The following is a 17,634-nucleotide window of genomic DNA, read 5'->3' on the forward strand; positions in this document are numbered from 1 at the left end:
GGGGGGGGCTCGAACAAAAACTGACTGGTTGCGTGCGCCTGTGTGCGTGCGAGCGTTAAGCCCAGCAGGTCGCTCTCAAAAACAAATATTTTAACATAGTTTTCATCCGCTGAAAACTGTGCACGCGTTTTTTAGTCGGTGGGTGCATGCCTGGCTGCTAACCGCAAAAAAATTGCCGTACTCCGTTGGTGTTACTTTCCCTCTCGCGGTCGTATTTAAGTTTTACAGTGGGAAGGGGGAGCGGGGGCAGGGTGGTTAGCACATTTCACCGTTTAACCCCCCCCCCCCGGCCACAGCTAACATGGGTGCTGAGTGATATCTGAACCAGTCCGAGTGACGCCCCCACCCCCTCTTCAACTCCCGCTGACCAGCCCGGTGAAGTATGATCAAACAACCCCCATGACAGACGGGGTGTGAGGAGGCCTTCATCCAGCAGTGGATTGACAAAAGACCGTACGTTATTTTTTTCATGGTTACATTTACAAAAATGTGGGGTTTTGAAGAAGCCAGGTGTGTTTCACATTATGCATTGTCCAAAAACATTCGCCAATGCAAATGTCAACAGTTGCGAAGTGAAAGGACTCGCGACTGCAAACCAGCCGCACCACACAACTTGCGTCTTCTTCCATGTGGGCCAAGACGTCTCCAGGGCCTGAGATGACGCCCACTGCCTCCTGGGGTCTCGGTGCTGTGTACCGGCCCTGGCTTCCTGCCTCGTCACCACTGGGCCCTCCAGTAAAACGTGTAACCACAAAGCCGGTCTGAACCGCTCTTGGGTGACCGCTCATTAGAGGCCCTCTTATTTTACCGGCTGTTACTCAGCGACTTGGAGGGAGGGGGCGGGGGGGGGCGGTGGATCAGTTTATGGCAGGAGAGAAAGATGTGTGACACACTCACCTGTCGGGGAAATTAGTAATTTCCTCCAGCGGAGAGTGTCATAGGTACATCACACAAAATCATCATGAGGGTAATTGTGAAGAATATAAGTATTGGCATCGTGTTGTGAGGGGAAGAATCTATTTGAATGGCCCATGGAAATGGATATCACGGAACTCCTTCTGACATCTCGCCGAGTGTCCTCTGACCCACACAGTTGGGGGCAGCACTTGCCCATCCACGCGGCCGCTGAGAGTGATATTCTTAATGTTTAGAACTGGGATTCAGCCAAATTAAGTGCAGCACCAAAGTGTAATGTGATGTTGGTGGATGTCTCGAAGGTCAGAGGACTGTGCTGTTACTTTTGACACCCTGAGTTCAAAACAAGGTAGTGGCTTGTGATTGAACTTGCTTCTCAAGTGCAGTGAGTTTATGGTTTTAAGCAAGGGCATAAACAACTCAAGTCTCATCTGAAAATATTTTTTTTGCACAACCACATATATCACACGGAAGATCAGAAATTCAGCACACATTTTTAATTCCAAATAGTTTTTTTCCCCCCATCCCATTTGTTAAATGTGTGTTGATGTTCATATTTTTCGTAAAAATATAAATGCGTCTTCAGGTGAGAGACAGAAAGCTACTGATACAAGGTCTTGTATAGGCCTGAGATGGGAGTCCCCTCAGGGTAAGAGGGTGGGGCTAGAGATGGTCTCCCTGAAGCTGTGAAAGTGGCCATTGTATTGTGAGAGATCAGCATGTCAATTTTGCTTCGGTGGCAGATCGAGTAGGACATCCAGCCTGTCAATACAAAGACATCCAACCTAGTGATGCAACTCAGAGAGTCAGCTAACATCGGCAGGAAGGATGAAAACATCACGGCAGGTTAAGACTTTACCTGGTTAATTACGTCCTTCCAATGATTGCTCAATTGGTACCCATCTGCTCGGTTGAAGTTGTGTCTGTGTTTATATATCTGGATGGCTTCATGGACAAATCTTTGATTGCCAGTGGGTTTGCATAGTACCTTCGTCTTGGGAAAATCAATTTAATGTGAGCCCACAGCGTTCAAACGATGATCAGCCATGGCCGAGGTATTGGTCCTACCGCGTTTCAGATCCGCCTTGTGTTCACCAACACGGTCCGAGACATGTCGCTTAGTTTCCCCAATATAACTACTGCCGCAGACACAGCTTAGTTTGTAGACACCCCGGGGTATTGCATGTCAGGGATCACATCCTTCACAGATGGGATCAGATCACGAATTTTATGTACTGTGTTGAATCGAACCTGGATCTTGTGTTTGTTCATGATTTTGGAAATCTTTTTGGGAAATTCTGCTATGTATGGCAAGGTGATGTTTTTGATTGGATTCTCAGAGGGTTCTCTCCCCAAGGTTGGGGTGACAGCTTTGCGGATTGTGTGGTCCGAATATCCATTCATCTTGAGGGCTTGGTGTATGTGCTCCAGTTCACTGGCTAGGTGTTGCTGGTCGGAGATGCAACGGGCCCTATGGTGTAGGGTTTTGATGAGGGAATTCTTCTGGGCTGGATGGTGGTGGGAGTCAGGATTTAGATAGGCATCCGTGTGGGTGGCTTTTCTGTAGACAGTGTCCCAATGAGCCATCTGGTCTCTTTTCGATTAAAACATCCAAGAATTGTTACTTGCCTTCCTTTTCCACTTCCATGGTGAATTTGATGGCTGGGTGTATGGAATTGATGTGGTTGAGAAATTGGTTCACCTGAAGATTGCCTGTGTTGCGATCGAAACGTAGTGATCTATTATTTTTCTATCTACGTGGCTTTACCGAAAGACCCACAGAGAATGGAACTAGTGTTTGACAAACATCCCAATCTACCTGCAAAGTATTAAATTGGGTTTGCAAATAGCAACATCACCCCCCAATATAGCGAAACTTGCCAGGACACTCCTGAAGAATAAAGAGTCCTGAGACTGCATGAGGCTTTCTTGGATAAGCAAGCATAACAATTATTGTAGAACGACGTACATTTTTGGTCCGTGTTGGTGGTTTGTAACGAACCACCAAAAATGTACGTAAAATGAATTTGGGTACACTTTTCCCCGACTGTGCTCAATGGGGGGCCACTGTGGTGTTTTGTAGAGGGCACTTGGCAGTGATAGCAGGCAACCAAGCAGCGGTGGTTTCGGGCCACGTTCTGCCAGTAAAACTCAAAGTTCCAGCCACGGCGTCGTCTGCCTGCTCGGGCAGCCAAGGTGCAAAGCGCTCCTCTCCTGCCGGTGGCTCTGAACAGACGGGGAATATTTCACATTCCCATGGTGGGGGACCAGTGTATAAATGCGTATTTTATCACCCCAAGAAAAATGTTGGCCCAAGTTGACCCTCTGACTGAACTTTTGACTCAAGATAGACATGCAATAAGTCAATCATGTGAATGTATATTTCCACATGGGTTAGTCAAATATTTTCCAATGAGATGCTGTAAAATAGTTTTCGCTTGCCTATTTCTGTACTCTTTATGTACTGTTCCCTAAGGTCATATGAATATTTTTTGGTTTCACATTAGGTTTTACATTGGTAACAGTGCTTATGAGTCTTTATCAGTTGGTTAAATGAGTAATTAATGTGTGAACATGTGTACATATTTGTTAATGTGTGTGTTTGTGCATCTGTGTATACGGTATGTGTGAATACACTTGGCTGTCTGGGTTTGTAAACAAGTGAGTGATTGATACCCGGGTGAGGTCAAAGGATGTCTCCCTGCTGGTCAACCATGTTATGTATGCATGCTGATGAACTGGTAAACCTGGAACGTATCCCCAAGAGATCGGGCCTTGCCATCTGACCCAACAAAACACCTACCTGAGTACCCTGTGTCCTCAACAAATCCAGATCCTTAATTCTCCATTCGAGTTTTGTGCGGTGGTTTATGAGGTGGTGGTATTTGGGCCGTGTGCCGACGACCAGCTCCAGTTAGGCAGCAGAGGTCGCACTCTAAATCTTGTCACGCGGCATCTTTTCAGCGACTGTTTAATGCTCTTTGCAGGCTGCCCGGCCTGTTGCACTGCATACAGCTCTGGATCTTGTCACAGCACTTGAGAAACATGGACTCGATTACAGGAACACCTGCACTGATTTCAAACCTCAAGCTGCCCTGTCTTATGATCCATCCTGGGTTTAGCCAAGATGGATTGTAAGTTGTCTTCTGATCACAGAAACTTGAAATATTTGGTCATAGCCCCCTTCGGTGAACTTTTCCGTCTTGCGAGGATGTGTTGGCTGGTTCATGTAGCCCGCATGCCAACTGACTGCACGATTAAGTAGCTTCTCTTTGGCTTAATATAGGGGGCTAAATTGACATGTAACCGGATAGAGAAGAGAGGTTGATGTGGTTACAGGGGGGCTTGGCGCTGAGTGGTTTATTGATGACTGGTACCAGCAGCATCAAAATCGGCACCTGTGGAAGGTGCCCGTGAAAAACACGACTGGGCATTTAAAGGTAGCTTCCCTCCAACAACAATAGAAGTCAATTTGAAAGTGCCTTCTGTTTCTAATTAATTAATCGGTACACACCCAGTAAAAATGTTCTTCCCGAGTCTGGTTTAGGATTGGTGCAGGTCCGATAACGCGTGAAAGTTGACCGACGCTGCCCTCGGACAGGCGGATGACCCTTGACCCTTTTCTGCCCGTGAATGAGCGCAGGTGCAGAGGCAGGTGCACCCGAACCTGACCGCCAACGACGACGCGCTGCGCTACATCGAGGAGCTCATCCTGCAGCTGTTGAGCATGCTGTGCGTGACGCAGCCGCGCAACGTGCAGGACGTCGAGGTGCGTACGTCCTCGCGCGTCCCAACTTGCAGGATTATCACAGGTTCACCGGCGGTCCTGGGAGTAGGAAGCAGCCGCAGAGGGGGAGATGCTGAACACCAAACACAAAAAAGCAAACAACAGTGAGGACTCCACAAATATGGTTTCCATAGGTAGACTTTGCAGTAGTGTGCGTTGGTGACTACTGTACCGATGAGTCCTAATGAGGACGAAACCAGTCCAAAGTTGTCTTATCACTGTGTCATTACAGGACCGGCACTTTGGCTGACAATTGATTACCTCTGTGCGTCGCACTCCTCAAACATCACCTGTCGCCCCGCCACTTAGCGCTTTCCTTTCTGCGGTCTCACAGATGAGTGCAAGTCAAATAAAAATGCAAACACACCGACGTATTGCCCAACTCGCCGCAGCGAGAGCCCTTTTTAAAACCAGAAGGCGCCCTTGCCCGGTTATTGTCTGCCGGCGCTTTCTCTCACTCGTACGGCCAAGGCTTGTTCTCCGACTTTCCTGCCCTTGGGTGCCGGCTCATTACTCTGACACGGGACATTAGGCAGCTAAAGACGCCCAGCTGCCTTCTGCCCCGCAAATGTCGTTACGCAAAAACTTTGCGTGCTTCTGTTGAACGGCACAATGCTTCGAATCCCGGCGCGTAACGGCAAATACACGAACAGCATGAACGTTCGTGGCAACGCATGCGGCTTGGCGTGCGTGCGACTTCAGCGCCCAGTACATGCGCGCTGGCGGCGACGGTGACGGCGGTGTTTGCGTTCGTGCTTACGTGTGCATGACTATGTGTGTGAGTGACTGTGCTTGCTTGTCTGACTGTGCGTGAGTGACTTTGTGCATGTGTGAGTGACAATAACTATGACTGTGCATGTGTGACTGCGTGTGTGACAATGTACGTGAGTGACTGCGTGTGTGACTATGTGAACTATGTGCGTGTTGCGTTGTCACATTGTGTGCTCCCAGGAGCGTGTCCAGAAGACCTTCCCGCACCCGATTGAGACGTGGGCCATCGGGGACGCCCAGTCGGCCATCGAGAAGAGGAAGCGGAGGAGCCCCCTCCTGCTCCCCGTCGACAAGATACACCCGCTCCTCAAGGTGGCCCCGCTCGGTCCCCTCGATCTCTCGGTGTCGGCGCGTCTCCTCTCTCCCCGTCTCCTCTCCTCGTCCGTTCGCTGCCTCTCCCTCCCACCCCTCGCTCCGTCTTTTAATCTCACTCGCTCGGTCTCGACGTCTCGCTCAACTTACCCTGTCTCACTCTTCTCCTTTATTCGTTCTTATTCCCCTTTGATCCTTTGGTGAATGTAGCATCGCTAGTGGATACGAGGATCGTGCGATCCCATTACACACGACATACACATATCGAAAAAGTAATTGATTCTTACACGCGTCATTCAATTACTGTACCCTAAATGTACGAGTTGGTTTTAATAGATTCATTGGTGCATTATTGAATCCCTCCTCGTCGTCCTCTTCCGTGAGGAGTTGATATCTGAAGGGCCGTTTTCTGCCACCTCTCTTCTGATCTCTTGGCCTTTGACCCCCGCTGCCGGTGGTGCACAGGAGGTGTTGGGCTACCGGATTGACCACCAGGTGTCCACCTACATCGTGGCCGTGCTCGAGTACATCTCGGCCGACATCCTCAAGCTGGCCGGCAACTACGTGCGCAACATCCGCCACTTCGAGATCACCCAGCAGGACATCAAGGTGGCCATGTGCGCCGACAAGGTACCTGCAAATGCGCCGCTAGTGGCTGTGGAGCGACGGTGGCGCACGCACGGTTGGCTACGTACGGTGCGAAAGAAGTTCAACATACATCAAACAACGTCGCCATAAAAACTCGCATGCACACGACTCTGCATGTAGAGATTCAGACGAATTTTTACGATAAGGGGTCACGATAAAATTCCGGAATGTACGAGTCATTCCTTTTCATTATCTGGTACATATAGCATGGAATCACTAACAGTGTTATTCATATCGACGATCACTCCTGGCCGAGTGACTGAGCCACACCGTCTGTCCCGCTGTGTTCCCCCCACCGCCCCCCGACCCAGGTGCTGATGGACATGTTCCAGCAGGACGACGACGCCGACCTGTCCAGCGTGCTCTCGGGCGACGAGGAGCCGAGCGCGGCGTGCGAGCAGACGTACGACGATCTGGTGAAGGCGCTCATCGCCGAGGAGCGGCAGTACTTGCGCGAGCTCAACCTCATCCTGCGCGTCTTCCGCGAGCCACTCGCGTCATCGCCGGGCCTCTTCTCCTCTCACGTGCGTGAGCGTGCGCGCGTGCACGCCCGCGTGCGTGAGCGTGTGTGAACGCGTGCGTGAGCGCGTGCGTGAGCGTGTGTGAGCGCGTGCGTGAGCGTGCGCGCATGCTCACGCTCACGTGCTATGTGTACTTAGCCCCGGTACAGGCTCTGTGGTGACGTCACCGTAATTTAGTGGCAAATGGCGACTGTTGTTGTTGGTGTGCGTGTGTGCGTGCGTGCCCTGGTATTCGCGTGTTTGTTCGTCTGTGTCCATTCGTGTGTCTACGTGCGAATTTCGGCAAAGTGGGGAGTGCAGGTGGTGTATCTCGGTCAACCCATAATGCCTTAGTCGTCCTGTTACTTCCTGCCAGCGAGCTATCCACACTTCATATGGCAAATGGCAGCTGTTTTATGTATATGTACATGCATGCTTGTGCGTATGGGGGGCAGCCAGGTGTACAATTGATCAGACCACCCCTTTGTGTGCTATATCAACGTTTCTATGTGCTTGTGAACAGCACTTGCCCCAGCAGGCAGTGTAGACTACGCATGGAATCTTTGTTGTCCTTGTGCGCACTGGTGTGCACGCATGTGTGTCTGCCCACAAACCACAAGGCAGAGAGTGGTTCATTGCGAACGTGTGCCATTTAAAACACAGTTGCAAACCTATCCCTCAGGGCTGGTATAAGCCAATATGTAACATAAATTTACATACGGCTTTTTAATCTTTGTGATTCAAACTCCACGCCTGAAGCAGTGCTGGCCTAATGCTCTCACCCAGTTGAAGCATCAGCTTCCCAAGCCACACGGCCACCTCTGGATCGATCACCAGTGTGTTCAGGCGCCGGGTCAGGCTTGTGCTTTACTGGCCATGCGGTGCCACAGGATGTCGTCGCTTCACCGTGCTGTGTCGCACCGCGCCACAGGACTTGGACATGGTGTTCAGCCGCATCCTGGACGTGCACGAGCTGACCGTGAAGCTGCTGGGCCTCATGGAGGACACGGTCGAGATGACAGATGAGAGCAGCCCTCACCCGCTCGTGGGCAGCTGCTTCGAGGACATGGCTGAGGTGACAACGCTGGCTCACTCGCTCACCTGCTCACTTGCTCGCCTGCTCGCTCACCTACTCGCACACCTACTCACCTACTCGCTCACCGACCACCTGCTCACTCGCTCACCTTACTCTACTACTCACCTCCTCAGTCGCTCACTCTCTCTTTCTCACCTGCCCACTCGCTCACTTGCTGAGCTGCTCACCCATTCACCCATGCACACTCACCTGTGAACAATAACAATCAATGTTCCACCACTGCAACTTCTGTGCTCGCCTTGTTACATTCCAGGGGCCCTCGTTTAGCAATGAAAGTTTACTGATGGGGTGGGCGGGGGAGGGGGTGAAGGGACATGACCTGCATTTGCTGGAGTGCTGAACGCTGGCTGATAGAAGGTTACAAAACAAATGCAGCTATAATTGCTGCAGTGGTGATGACTCCCTGACAGGATGCCTTGGCATTGTGGTCATACTGTAGAAGACTCGCAGAAAGGTCACAGGCGAAAAAACCCAGGATTGTGGGTGGAGGGTTGAAAGCTTGTTGATCGGGGGTCACAGAAAACATGCGTTGAGTTGGGAGAGCTTTTTCTGGGTTGAGACGAAAACTAGCCGCAATGCAGTGTAGTAAGAAATGTTTGAATTGAATTGACGACGTTAATATATATTTTTTTATCTCCACCCTCTCCTCCATGACTAGGAGCAAGCGTTTGACCCCTACGAGATCTACACGCAGGAGATCCTGCGCTCTGGCTACCACGACCACTTCCTCGGCCTCATGTCCAAGCCTGGGGCCGCAAACTACCTCCGCGTGCGTCTCGATCCTACGGCCCTCCACACACACACACCCTGCCTCACCACCCACTTCCCTACACACACCCACTCTTGTGTGATCGCTTCAGAATTCATCGCACTTTGTACACAGCTTCATCTCTTTTGACGGCTGATTCTGTGCGTGTCTGCATGCGTACGTTTGTGCGTGTACGTGGGTGTGTGTGGGTGTGTGCGTGTACGTGGGTGTGTACATTGGTGGCGTTTACACGTGTGTGTGTGTATGTGGGTGTTTGTACACACGTGTGTGTGTGTTACATGGGTGTGTGGGTGGGGAGCGATCGTGTAGCGGTTAGCGCGCTACACTACGAACCCAGGAACCCGAGTTTGATTCTCGCTCACGGCCAACACCATTGACAATTCTCTGAACCAGTCCTGGGCCTCCCCTAGGTCGACTCGGTCTCAAATCACTACCTGGCACGGTGTGTAGTAAACATCGCCACTGGGGAGACAAAGGCTGTCGGGTGTAGTACTGGCCACCCCCTCGCGTGCCTTTCTGGCCTTCATAGCTGCTCGATAACAGCACTTGTCCCAACAATCTGTGATGGCTATATGGGGCATTCTTTCTGTGTGTGTGTTGGTGGTTTTGTGTATCCCTTAGTCGATTGGTGAGGGCTTCAAGGAGGCAGTGCAGTACATGCTCCCGCGCCTGCTGCTGCGCCCGATCTACCACTGCCTGCACTACTTTGAGCTGCTCAAGGTGGGGGCGGCTGTCATTGGTCACCTGACATCGCGCCCTTGCACACTTGCTGACGTACACTCACGTTAACACTCTCGTTTCAGCACCCTCACTCTTACACACTCGAACTCTCATCCACATTCACTCGTACACACTCACTCACCCACACGCTGACCCACTTACTAAATCATTTACCCCCTCAACTCAATAAATCCTTCACTCAATGACTCACGCTCACTTACTCATACTCGTGCTGTCCCCCACAAACAAGAGTTTGCTAACGCGACAATCATTCATCCATCGTGTCATCTCTCTGCCTCTCTCCCCGCGTCTTTCTTGTCAACGCTCCCACTTTTGCCATCCCTCGCCGCCCCCCCTCTCTCCCTGCGTCACCACGCGCAGCAACTGGAGGAGAAGAGCGAGGAGGAGGAGGACCGCGAGTGCCTGAAACAGGCCATTACGGCACTGCTCAACCTGCAGAGCAGCATCGAGCGCACGTGCGCGCGCCACCTGCCCAAGCGCCGTCTCAGGTGAGCTGCCTGCTCTCTCTCTGTCTTTCCGCACGCGCTCTGCGACTTGGATCCGTGTGCCTCCCCCGCTCCGTGCCGGTTTCGGGGGTGGCGTGACTCGTACTCCCCCCCCCCCCCCACCTGCTGATCAGTGCAGTGTTGGTGAAGGGGAGTGCTCGGTCATGAGCGGTATCTGAGTCTGAACCTCGTTCTTTTCTAACTCGGCTCAAATGACCGTCTGGCACAGCACTGGGGAGACAAAAGTGGCTGAGCATCCACGGTGCACACTATTGCACCAGCCCTCCTAGTCAGGCGGGCCTCAACAGGCGTTCACTAAAAGCGCTTGCCTCCACAATCTGTGAGTCTAATCGGGCGATTTCTGCCTTTTTGTTGTACGCGTGTACACGTGTCGTCGTGCCCCTGTGTGCGCCCGTGGCGGTGCGTGCGTGCGTCCGTCCACTGCTCCCCCCCCCCCTCACGCCCACCTGCCCCGTTCCATGACGCCGCGGGCACCAGCGAGCCGGCGCACCGCTTCTACATGAGCCCCATGCGCAGCAAGCACCTGGCCCTGCGGCGCATGCACGAGATCCAGAAGAGCATCGATGGCTGGGAGGGCCGCGACATCAGCCAGTGCTGCAGCCAGCTGCTCACAGAGGGGCCCCTCGCGCGCGCCGGCGCCAAGCACGAGCGCTACGTCTTCCTGTTCGACGGGCTGCTCGTGAGCTGCAAGCCGCTCGGCCACCACGGCCCGCCGCGCCTGCCGGGCTCCAGCAGCAGCTCCGAGTACCGACTCAAGGTGGGCGACCACGGCGGCGGCGGGGGGGGGGGGGACATGAGAGGGTGGGGAAAGGAGCAACGCGAAGGCGCTCGTGGTGGAGTTTGTTTGGATGCTGGCGTGCGGTTGTGCGCGTAGCTACGGTGGCGTCATCTTCACTTAGTGGAGATCGATGGCTGCTGTTGTTTTTGTTGGTTTATTATATTTATCGAGGTTAGGCTTGTGTGGGGTCCCTTCAGTGATGTCCTTTGGCAGGCGAGAATAAATTGGCTGAGTTGACTGGGTCGGTTGCAGCATGCACGTAGAGGTCTTGGTTGGCTGGGCTGACAGGATGTGGGCTAGAGAACATTGGGACCTGGAGTTGAGCGCACTGGCCACAACAAAGAACGCAATTCCACGTAGCTCAGGTCCGAGCGATGGAACCACTGGCACCACTGAAACCCTGGGCTCGACTCCAGGTTCCAGCCATCTGTGAGTAACACATTCAGCCTGGGCACCAATGACTGCACAAAACATAAAACCTCCCAACTATTTTTTCACTCGGATAAAATCCAGTTCTGAAAATGTTAAATATTGTTTTGACTGCTGTGCATTGAAAATGTTTCTCTGTATCAGGGCATTTGGGGGAAAAAGTGCAGCACCCGCTGATTGTGAATAAAAAGGTCACTTTGAAGACACCTCAGTACTTCTGTGGAATTGCAACCCACTGGTTGTTGTGTAACATGCGCGTTTAGTGACCGCTTTGCTAGCATTCCGAATACTTAATCTCACGTCATGATATCAGTGTGCGCACAGTCGGCATTAAAAAAATCGGCATAGTTCTCACTGGGAGTGACCTAAAACCTGCCTCGGACGATCCGCTGTTGCCTGCCGCGCAGGAGAAGCTGCAGGTGCGCAAGGCGCGCATCACGGACAAGGACGACTCCTCCGACTACCGCCACGCCTTCGAGATCACGTGCCGCGACTCGGACGGCGCCTCGGGCCTGGCGGGACTGCCTCCCGGCGGCCCCGGCGTGGCGGCCGGCCTGGCCTCGGGCGGCGTTCTCTCTTCCGCCGGCAGCCTCCTGCCGGGCCTGCCGGGCGGCGGGAGCGGCGGCGTGGGCGGAGGGCCCGGCGGGGGCGGGGGGCTCGGCGGCGGCGGCGTCTGCATGGTGAGCGGCGGCGTGATGATGATGGGCGGCGGCGGCGGGATGGGCGGCGCCGGGATGATCGTCATCGGGGGCAACGGCGGCTACGGCTACGGCGGCTCGGGTGGCGGAGGAGGCGGCGGTGGCGGCACGTCCATCGTGTTCTGCGCGCGGACGGCCGACGACAAGGATGCGTGGATGGCGGCGCTGATCGCGCTGCAGTACCGCAGCACCCTGGAGCGCATGCTCGACGCCGCTCTGGCGCAGGAGGAGAAGGAGCGGCCGCTGCGGCTGCCGGCGCCCAGCGACTACCGCTTCGCCCTGGAGGACTCGGACGAGAACATCGTGTTCGAGGAGAGCGTGCAGGCCAAGTCGGGCATCCCCATCATCCGCGGAGGCACCGTGCTCAAGCTCATTGAGAGGCTCACGTACCACATGTATGCAGGTACGGCCCCGGAGACGGCGGCAGGCTCGCCCTGCGATCCAGCAGTCGAGGAGGGTGGCGTTGGTGAATCGCATGGGAATTGTAGTTCCTTCTTTGTGCTTTCGTTCACCGTCACGGAAATATTCTTCTTGCGTGTAGAACGCTGGCAGTCCCGCGGTTCACCGCTGCTTGCAGGCGAGCGTTGGTAGCTCGCGAGCGTTGGTAGCTCGCAAGCATTTGCCAAAAGGAAAAACCCGCTGGGTTGAGAGGTAGCCAGGAGATGGCAGTACAAGTCTTTGAGTGTTATCCCCTGCCACTCTGGTTTCATCCCACACGCAAAACACTCCCTTAATGTATGTATGTTGAACTTATTTCGCTGGCAAAACATCCCAATGCAGACTCGTCCTGAAAGAGTCTTGAGACTCTGACTCTTTTCTGCGTAATTCAATTTAATCACCAATGTTGTAATCACAATCTTCAAAGCAAAGGCCCTTCGCGTATAATATAAAATGGCCAGGAACAGACACAGCTAGAGTAAGATCGTGCGTAAGAGTCATTACGTTTCTTGAATTGACTCCGGTTATAACCACAGCTTGCAGTCTTGTTGTGAGTTTCTGCCTTCAATCGCTTGTCACTTTCCAATTCGCGTTGCTGTCTGAAGCCACGTTTAGTCCTCGACGGTTTCTCAACGGTCATCGATCGCCAGGATGTGGGAATCCTGGCGATGAGCTTGTGTTGGTCATCCTTGACAGCGAGCAGGTGCCCGAGGGCGACCATGCCAGTGCTTCATGCGGCCGGATCATCATCGCCTGTCTGTGGTTTTTTCCCCGCACAGATCCCAACTTTGTGCGAACCTTCCTGACCACGTACCGCTCGTTCTGCAAACCCCAGGAGCTGCTGGATCTGCTCATCGAACGGTGAGGAGGCTGCACGGTGGTGTCGTAGAGAGTTGCGTTCTGGCGAGGGCTAAGTATTTGCTTTCGTTCGGTCTCTGTTGCTCGTCCGTGATCGTGAACACCACGCTCCCTCCAACAGCAACCGCACGATCCCATGTGCCAAGCATGTGTTGGTGTTTGAGCGTTACTCTAGCAACAGTTAAGGATGGTAGACCAACACTATCATGTTCGGTTTAAGTGTTTCTCTCATTAAATATCCACAGTTCCTTATATTATTCGTAAATGTAGCATTATGGTGAACACATTATTTTGTGTAATAGTCTGAATTGAATGTGATTGGATCATTTGTGCACCATTTAATTTTCCTAACTAACCAGTTGTCTATAGTTAACATTCATACATGTGTGATTGGTGAGCATCACTCCTACCAAACAGGAGTCGCTCGCCGCAGAGTGAGGTTTAACGCGTTCATTACAATTGGCGGATGGCGAGAATCGTATCGGCTATGAACTTAAGCTGTTGTCCTCTGCAAGCCCGTGATGTTTAGCACTTGCGATCGACGGGTTGTTGAGGAGAGCCCTGTGAATGAATCGATGAGTTGACGGCGGGCGGGCGTGGGTGGCGTCATCATCTCGTGAAAAGTCGCCCGTCATTACCCGTCGTCGTCATCGCCTGTCGTCTCCGCAGGTTCAAGATCCCCGACCCAAAGCCGTCGGACGCCGACCGCCTGGCGCTGGAGCAGGGAGAGCAGCCGATGAGCGCCGAGCTGAAGCGCTTCCGCAAGGAGTACGTGCAGCCCGTGCAGCTCAGGTGAGTCCGCCCCGAGTGTCCGCGTGCTCGTCGATGCTCCGCTGGTGGTGGTCACCGATGAGGCCGATGGGAGTTTTGTGTGGCCCTTAGGGGCCTTAGGAATTGTGGGAGTTCTCTTTGTAGCTGAGGGACTGGAGGAGTCCTCCAAGTCCTCGTACGGCACTTGGAGCGTGAGACTGAGGGGTTTAGCCGGTGCCGTGGCGCCTGCCACTGGTCTGGTACTTGAGAGACGAGGTGGGGGATGATACAGTTTTGTGAAACTCCCAAACCGGCTGGGCTCTAAAGAAGCCAGGAGATCACATCACAACAAATTGATTCTTTAATCCATCTGTGTGAGGTTTTTGAGTGTTATCCTCTCATATGCCTGGGTATTTTCCAGGTTCTCTGGTCTCCTCACATGTGCCAAACATTAATAACTAAAAAAACATCCCAATCCTGGATATTCTTGAAAAATTCTTGAGACTTGAAATCTTCAAAAAGTCTTGATGATTTCTTGGTAAAATAATAAATAGCAGGCATCTTCAAGTTGTGGAGATCTTCTTAATGCTCTCGGGGTATTAATGGTCTTGGGGTTTTGTGTTTAAGCCTCTGCAAGTTCCCTTTTCGTTCTGGGACAAATCAGAATGTTGGGTTTTATCTTAAAGCCTGTGGGTTCTCGAATGCCATCTGAGCTGCACGAGTTCTGCTGGCTGCCCATATTTATCGGTCGCTAGAAAGTGGAGTCGTCGAAAACCCATCAATCGTTGGGCGTGCCGCCCTGCGGGCAACGGCGCAGGCCGTGGTCGGTAACCGCCGTCGCGATCCGCCGTGTCGCCGAGCAGGGTGCTGAACGTGTGCCGCCACTGGGTGGAGCACCACTTCTACGACTTTGAGCGCGACCCGCAGCTGCTCAGCACCCTGGAGGACTTCATCCGGGAGGTCCGGGGTGAGTGGCGCCCGCGGCACGTTTGTGCGTGCGTGCTTAGTGGGGGCGTGGCAGGGGGTGGGAGGCGAGGTCACAGGGTCGTCAGGTCAAATGGGAGTGAGGTCACGGGTGAGTGATGTCACGCGAGAATGAGGTCATGTGTGTCACACAGGAGTGTGGTCATTCATAAGTCAGACGGTGACATCATGACTTGACTCTATCACGTAGCTTTACTATATTTATTAGAAATAAAACGAATTCCATGTAGTAATTGAGCCGATGGCTTCTGCAGCATAAGGCACGTGGAGCATTCCCACCGAATCATCGTGTCCATGTATCTCAAGGCTCCTGACGTCATCTTGTCGTGCCTGACATCATCTCGTCGTGCGGCTCGGAAAGTGACATTATTGGTAATCAAATACTTCCAAGAAAAAATGCTTGTTTGGAATTCTTTACAGAATCCATGCGTAGGCAAGATTTTTAATCCTCATCTGGGAATCGCATCGTTCTTTAAGTGACGGCGGCGGTGGCGACAGCGGTGCTGTTAACCGGCAGAGCCCGTGCCTCCGCCCCCTCCCAGGCAAGGCGATGCGCAAGTGGGTGGAGTCCATCACCAAGATCATCCAGCGCAAGACGCAGGCGCAGACGCAGCCCAACGGGCCGAGCCACAGCCTCACGTTCGAGAGCTCCCCGCCACCCGTCGAGTGGCACATCAGCCGGCCCAACCAGGCGGACAGCTTCGACGTGCTCACGCTGCACCCCATCGAGATCGCACGCCAGCTCACACTCATCGAGTCCGAGCTCTACAGGTGAGCGGCGCCAGCGGCGCTGGTGCCCCTCGTGATCGCGACGGGGGTAGCGCGGTGCCAGCGGCGGCAGGAATGCCCTTCCTCGTGGCGCGCGTGCGAGGCGGCAGAGTCGGCCTTGCTATCAAGGGTGCTGGTGGTGCAACCGCACCGTGGCTTTTTCGTGTAAATAAGTCGCCGTTATTATTTCCCTTGTACACCCTGATCAATAGTATACTACGTGTGTGTGTGCTCCACGCAGGGCGGTGCAGCCCTCTGAGCTCGTGGGCAGCGTCTGGACCAAGGAGGACAAGGAGATCAACTCCCCGAACCTACTGCGCATGATCCGCCACACCACCAACCTCACGCTGTGGTTCGAGAAGTGAGTGAACTCCGCCCATACCGTGCGGGAAAGCCTTGACCCACGAGCTTTTATCTTTAACCCTCCACCTTGTGGATTTTGGCGTTAATGTCAACACGACTCGTAGCAGTGTGGTGGCGCTTGCATGCGATGTGGTGCTTTAGAGGCAAGGGAAAGGTTGATGAATCACGAAAGTTGGTGAAATTCCCAAATTTCATTGAGCTGTAGGGAGGCCAGAAGGAGATGGCAGGACAGCAAATAAATCATCGAGTCTGTCTCTGCAGACATTTGAATGTTATCCACTTGTTTGTGTGGGTTGTCTCCCAAGTCCTCAGGTTTCTTCCATAGGCAAAACACTATAGAAATGTATCAATTAACCCAATGTAACACTCTTTTGAAAAAAAGTTTTCAGACTGAGTGAGGCTTTCCTGGATAGATAACGTAACTTCATAATATTAATAGCAACCACTGCTTATGGCCAGATCACCTAGAAATTTGACTAATCTCTTCGGATCTTGGAAACTAAGCAAGATTGAGCTTGGACTGTGCTTGGATAGGTGACCACCGTGATGAACGGTTGTGGACCTACGTTATAGGCAGCAGTAGGCAGTGTAGCAAAATCCATTGTACCGTGCTTTTAAACTCCCAAATCTTTGCTCCGTTTTCACCAACCCTTCACCACCAATATGGTGAGCTTTGGTCAACCTCAATAAGCCCGCACGGCATGGGGAAGCCCTCATCCAGGAGCGGATTGACAAAGGGCTGTCCACGTACAATATGACTACCCAATATTTGTATACCATTATTTTGTACCAATCCTTCTGCTCGCTGTCGACTTTGTCTCCACGTCTCGGGGCCGTCTCCTCTTTCCGCTCTGTTGCCGTGTTGTGTCCGTCATCTCCTCTTATGCCACCCCACACCGCTCACATCCCTTGTCCGCCTGCGCGCTTCTGTCCGGGGGGTCGTTGCACGCAGGTGCCTCGTGGAGGCGGAGAACTTCGAGGAGCGCGTGGCGGTGATGACGCGCATCATCGAGGTGGCGCAGGTCTTCCAGGAGCTCAACAACTTCAACGGGGTCCTGGAGGTGGTGAGCGCCATGAGCTCGGCGCCAGTCTACCGCCTGCACCACACGCTCGAGGTGACGCCCGCGTGCCCGCGTCTGTGTCGTCTGTTGGGGGTACACACGCCGAGATTTCCTGCCCCCGGTGACTGCTGTCAACTCCTTGCCCATGTTCAAGTTCAGACTCGAGACTCTTGTGTGTGCCCCAGTGTGCCTGTATGTGATCACGTCACAATACTTGATGTTGTTGTTGTGAGACTTATCAGTTTAACGGTCTCGGAACTTGTCTCAGACCTCCGCTAGGCCAGTGATCCTTAAATGAGCGATTTGGGTCCGATATTTGGATATAAAGGTGGCGGGCCATGTGTGGTGCTGCCTCTGCAATTTTACTTGTGCCATACTGGCCTTAAAAAAGGGGCTCACGAACAACATTTTCTTGGACCGTTTTTGCAGGCTTTTAAGGGCGAGCGCGCGTGTGCGTGCGTG

At 53.1% G+C, this 17,634-nt stretch overlaps 1 protein-coding gene across 1 annotated transcript in view; it reads left to right on the forward strand.

The window, feature by feature from the left end:
- The window catches only part of SOS1 (SOS Ras/Rac guanine nucleotide exchange factor 1), a 40,084-nt gene that overhangs the window by 14,823 nt on the left and 7,627 nt on the right, over positions 1 to 17,634 (forward strand). The window contains 16 exon segments of the mRNA XM_061559565.1: positions 4,559 to 4,684; positions 5,654 to 5,785; positions 6,251 to 6,415; positions 6,745 to 6,957; positions 7,865 to 8,008; positions 8,688 to 8,798; positions 9,420 to 9,518; positions 9,900 to 10,027; positions 10,523 to 10,802; positions 11,660 to 12,353; positions 13,168 to 13,249; positions 13,916 to 14,038; positions 14,860 to 14,963; positions 15,523 to 15,751; positions 15,990 to 16,109; positions 17,064 to 17,226. Coding sequence (XP_061415549.1) covers positions 4,559 to 4,684; positions 5,654 to 5,785; positions 6,251 to 6,415; positions 6,745 to 6,957; positions 7,865 to 8,008; positions 8,688 to 8,798; positions 9,420 to 9,518; positions 9,900 to 10,027; positions 10,523 to 10,802; positions 11,660 to 12,353; positions 13,168 to 13,249; positions 13,916 to 14,038; positions 14,860 to 14,963; positions 15,523 to 15,751; positions 15,990 to 16,109; positions 17,064 to 17,226 — 2,913 coding nt within the window.

Source organism: Lethenteron reissneri, chromosome 25, assembly GCF_015708825.2.
Source record: "Lethenteron reissneri isolate LAM-NWPU_2019-01 chromosome 25, ASM1570882v1, whole genome shotgun sequence".
NCBI lineage: Eukaryota > Metazoa > Chordata > Hyperoartia > Petromyzontiformes > Petromyzontidae > Lethenteron > Lethenteron reissneri.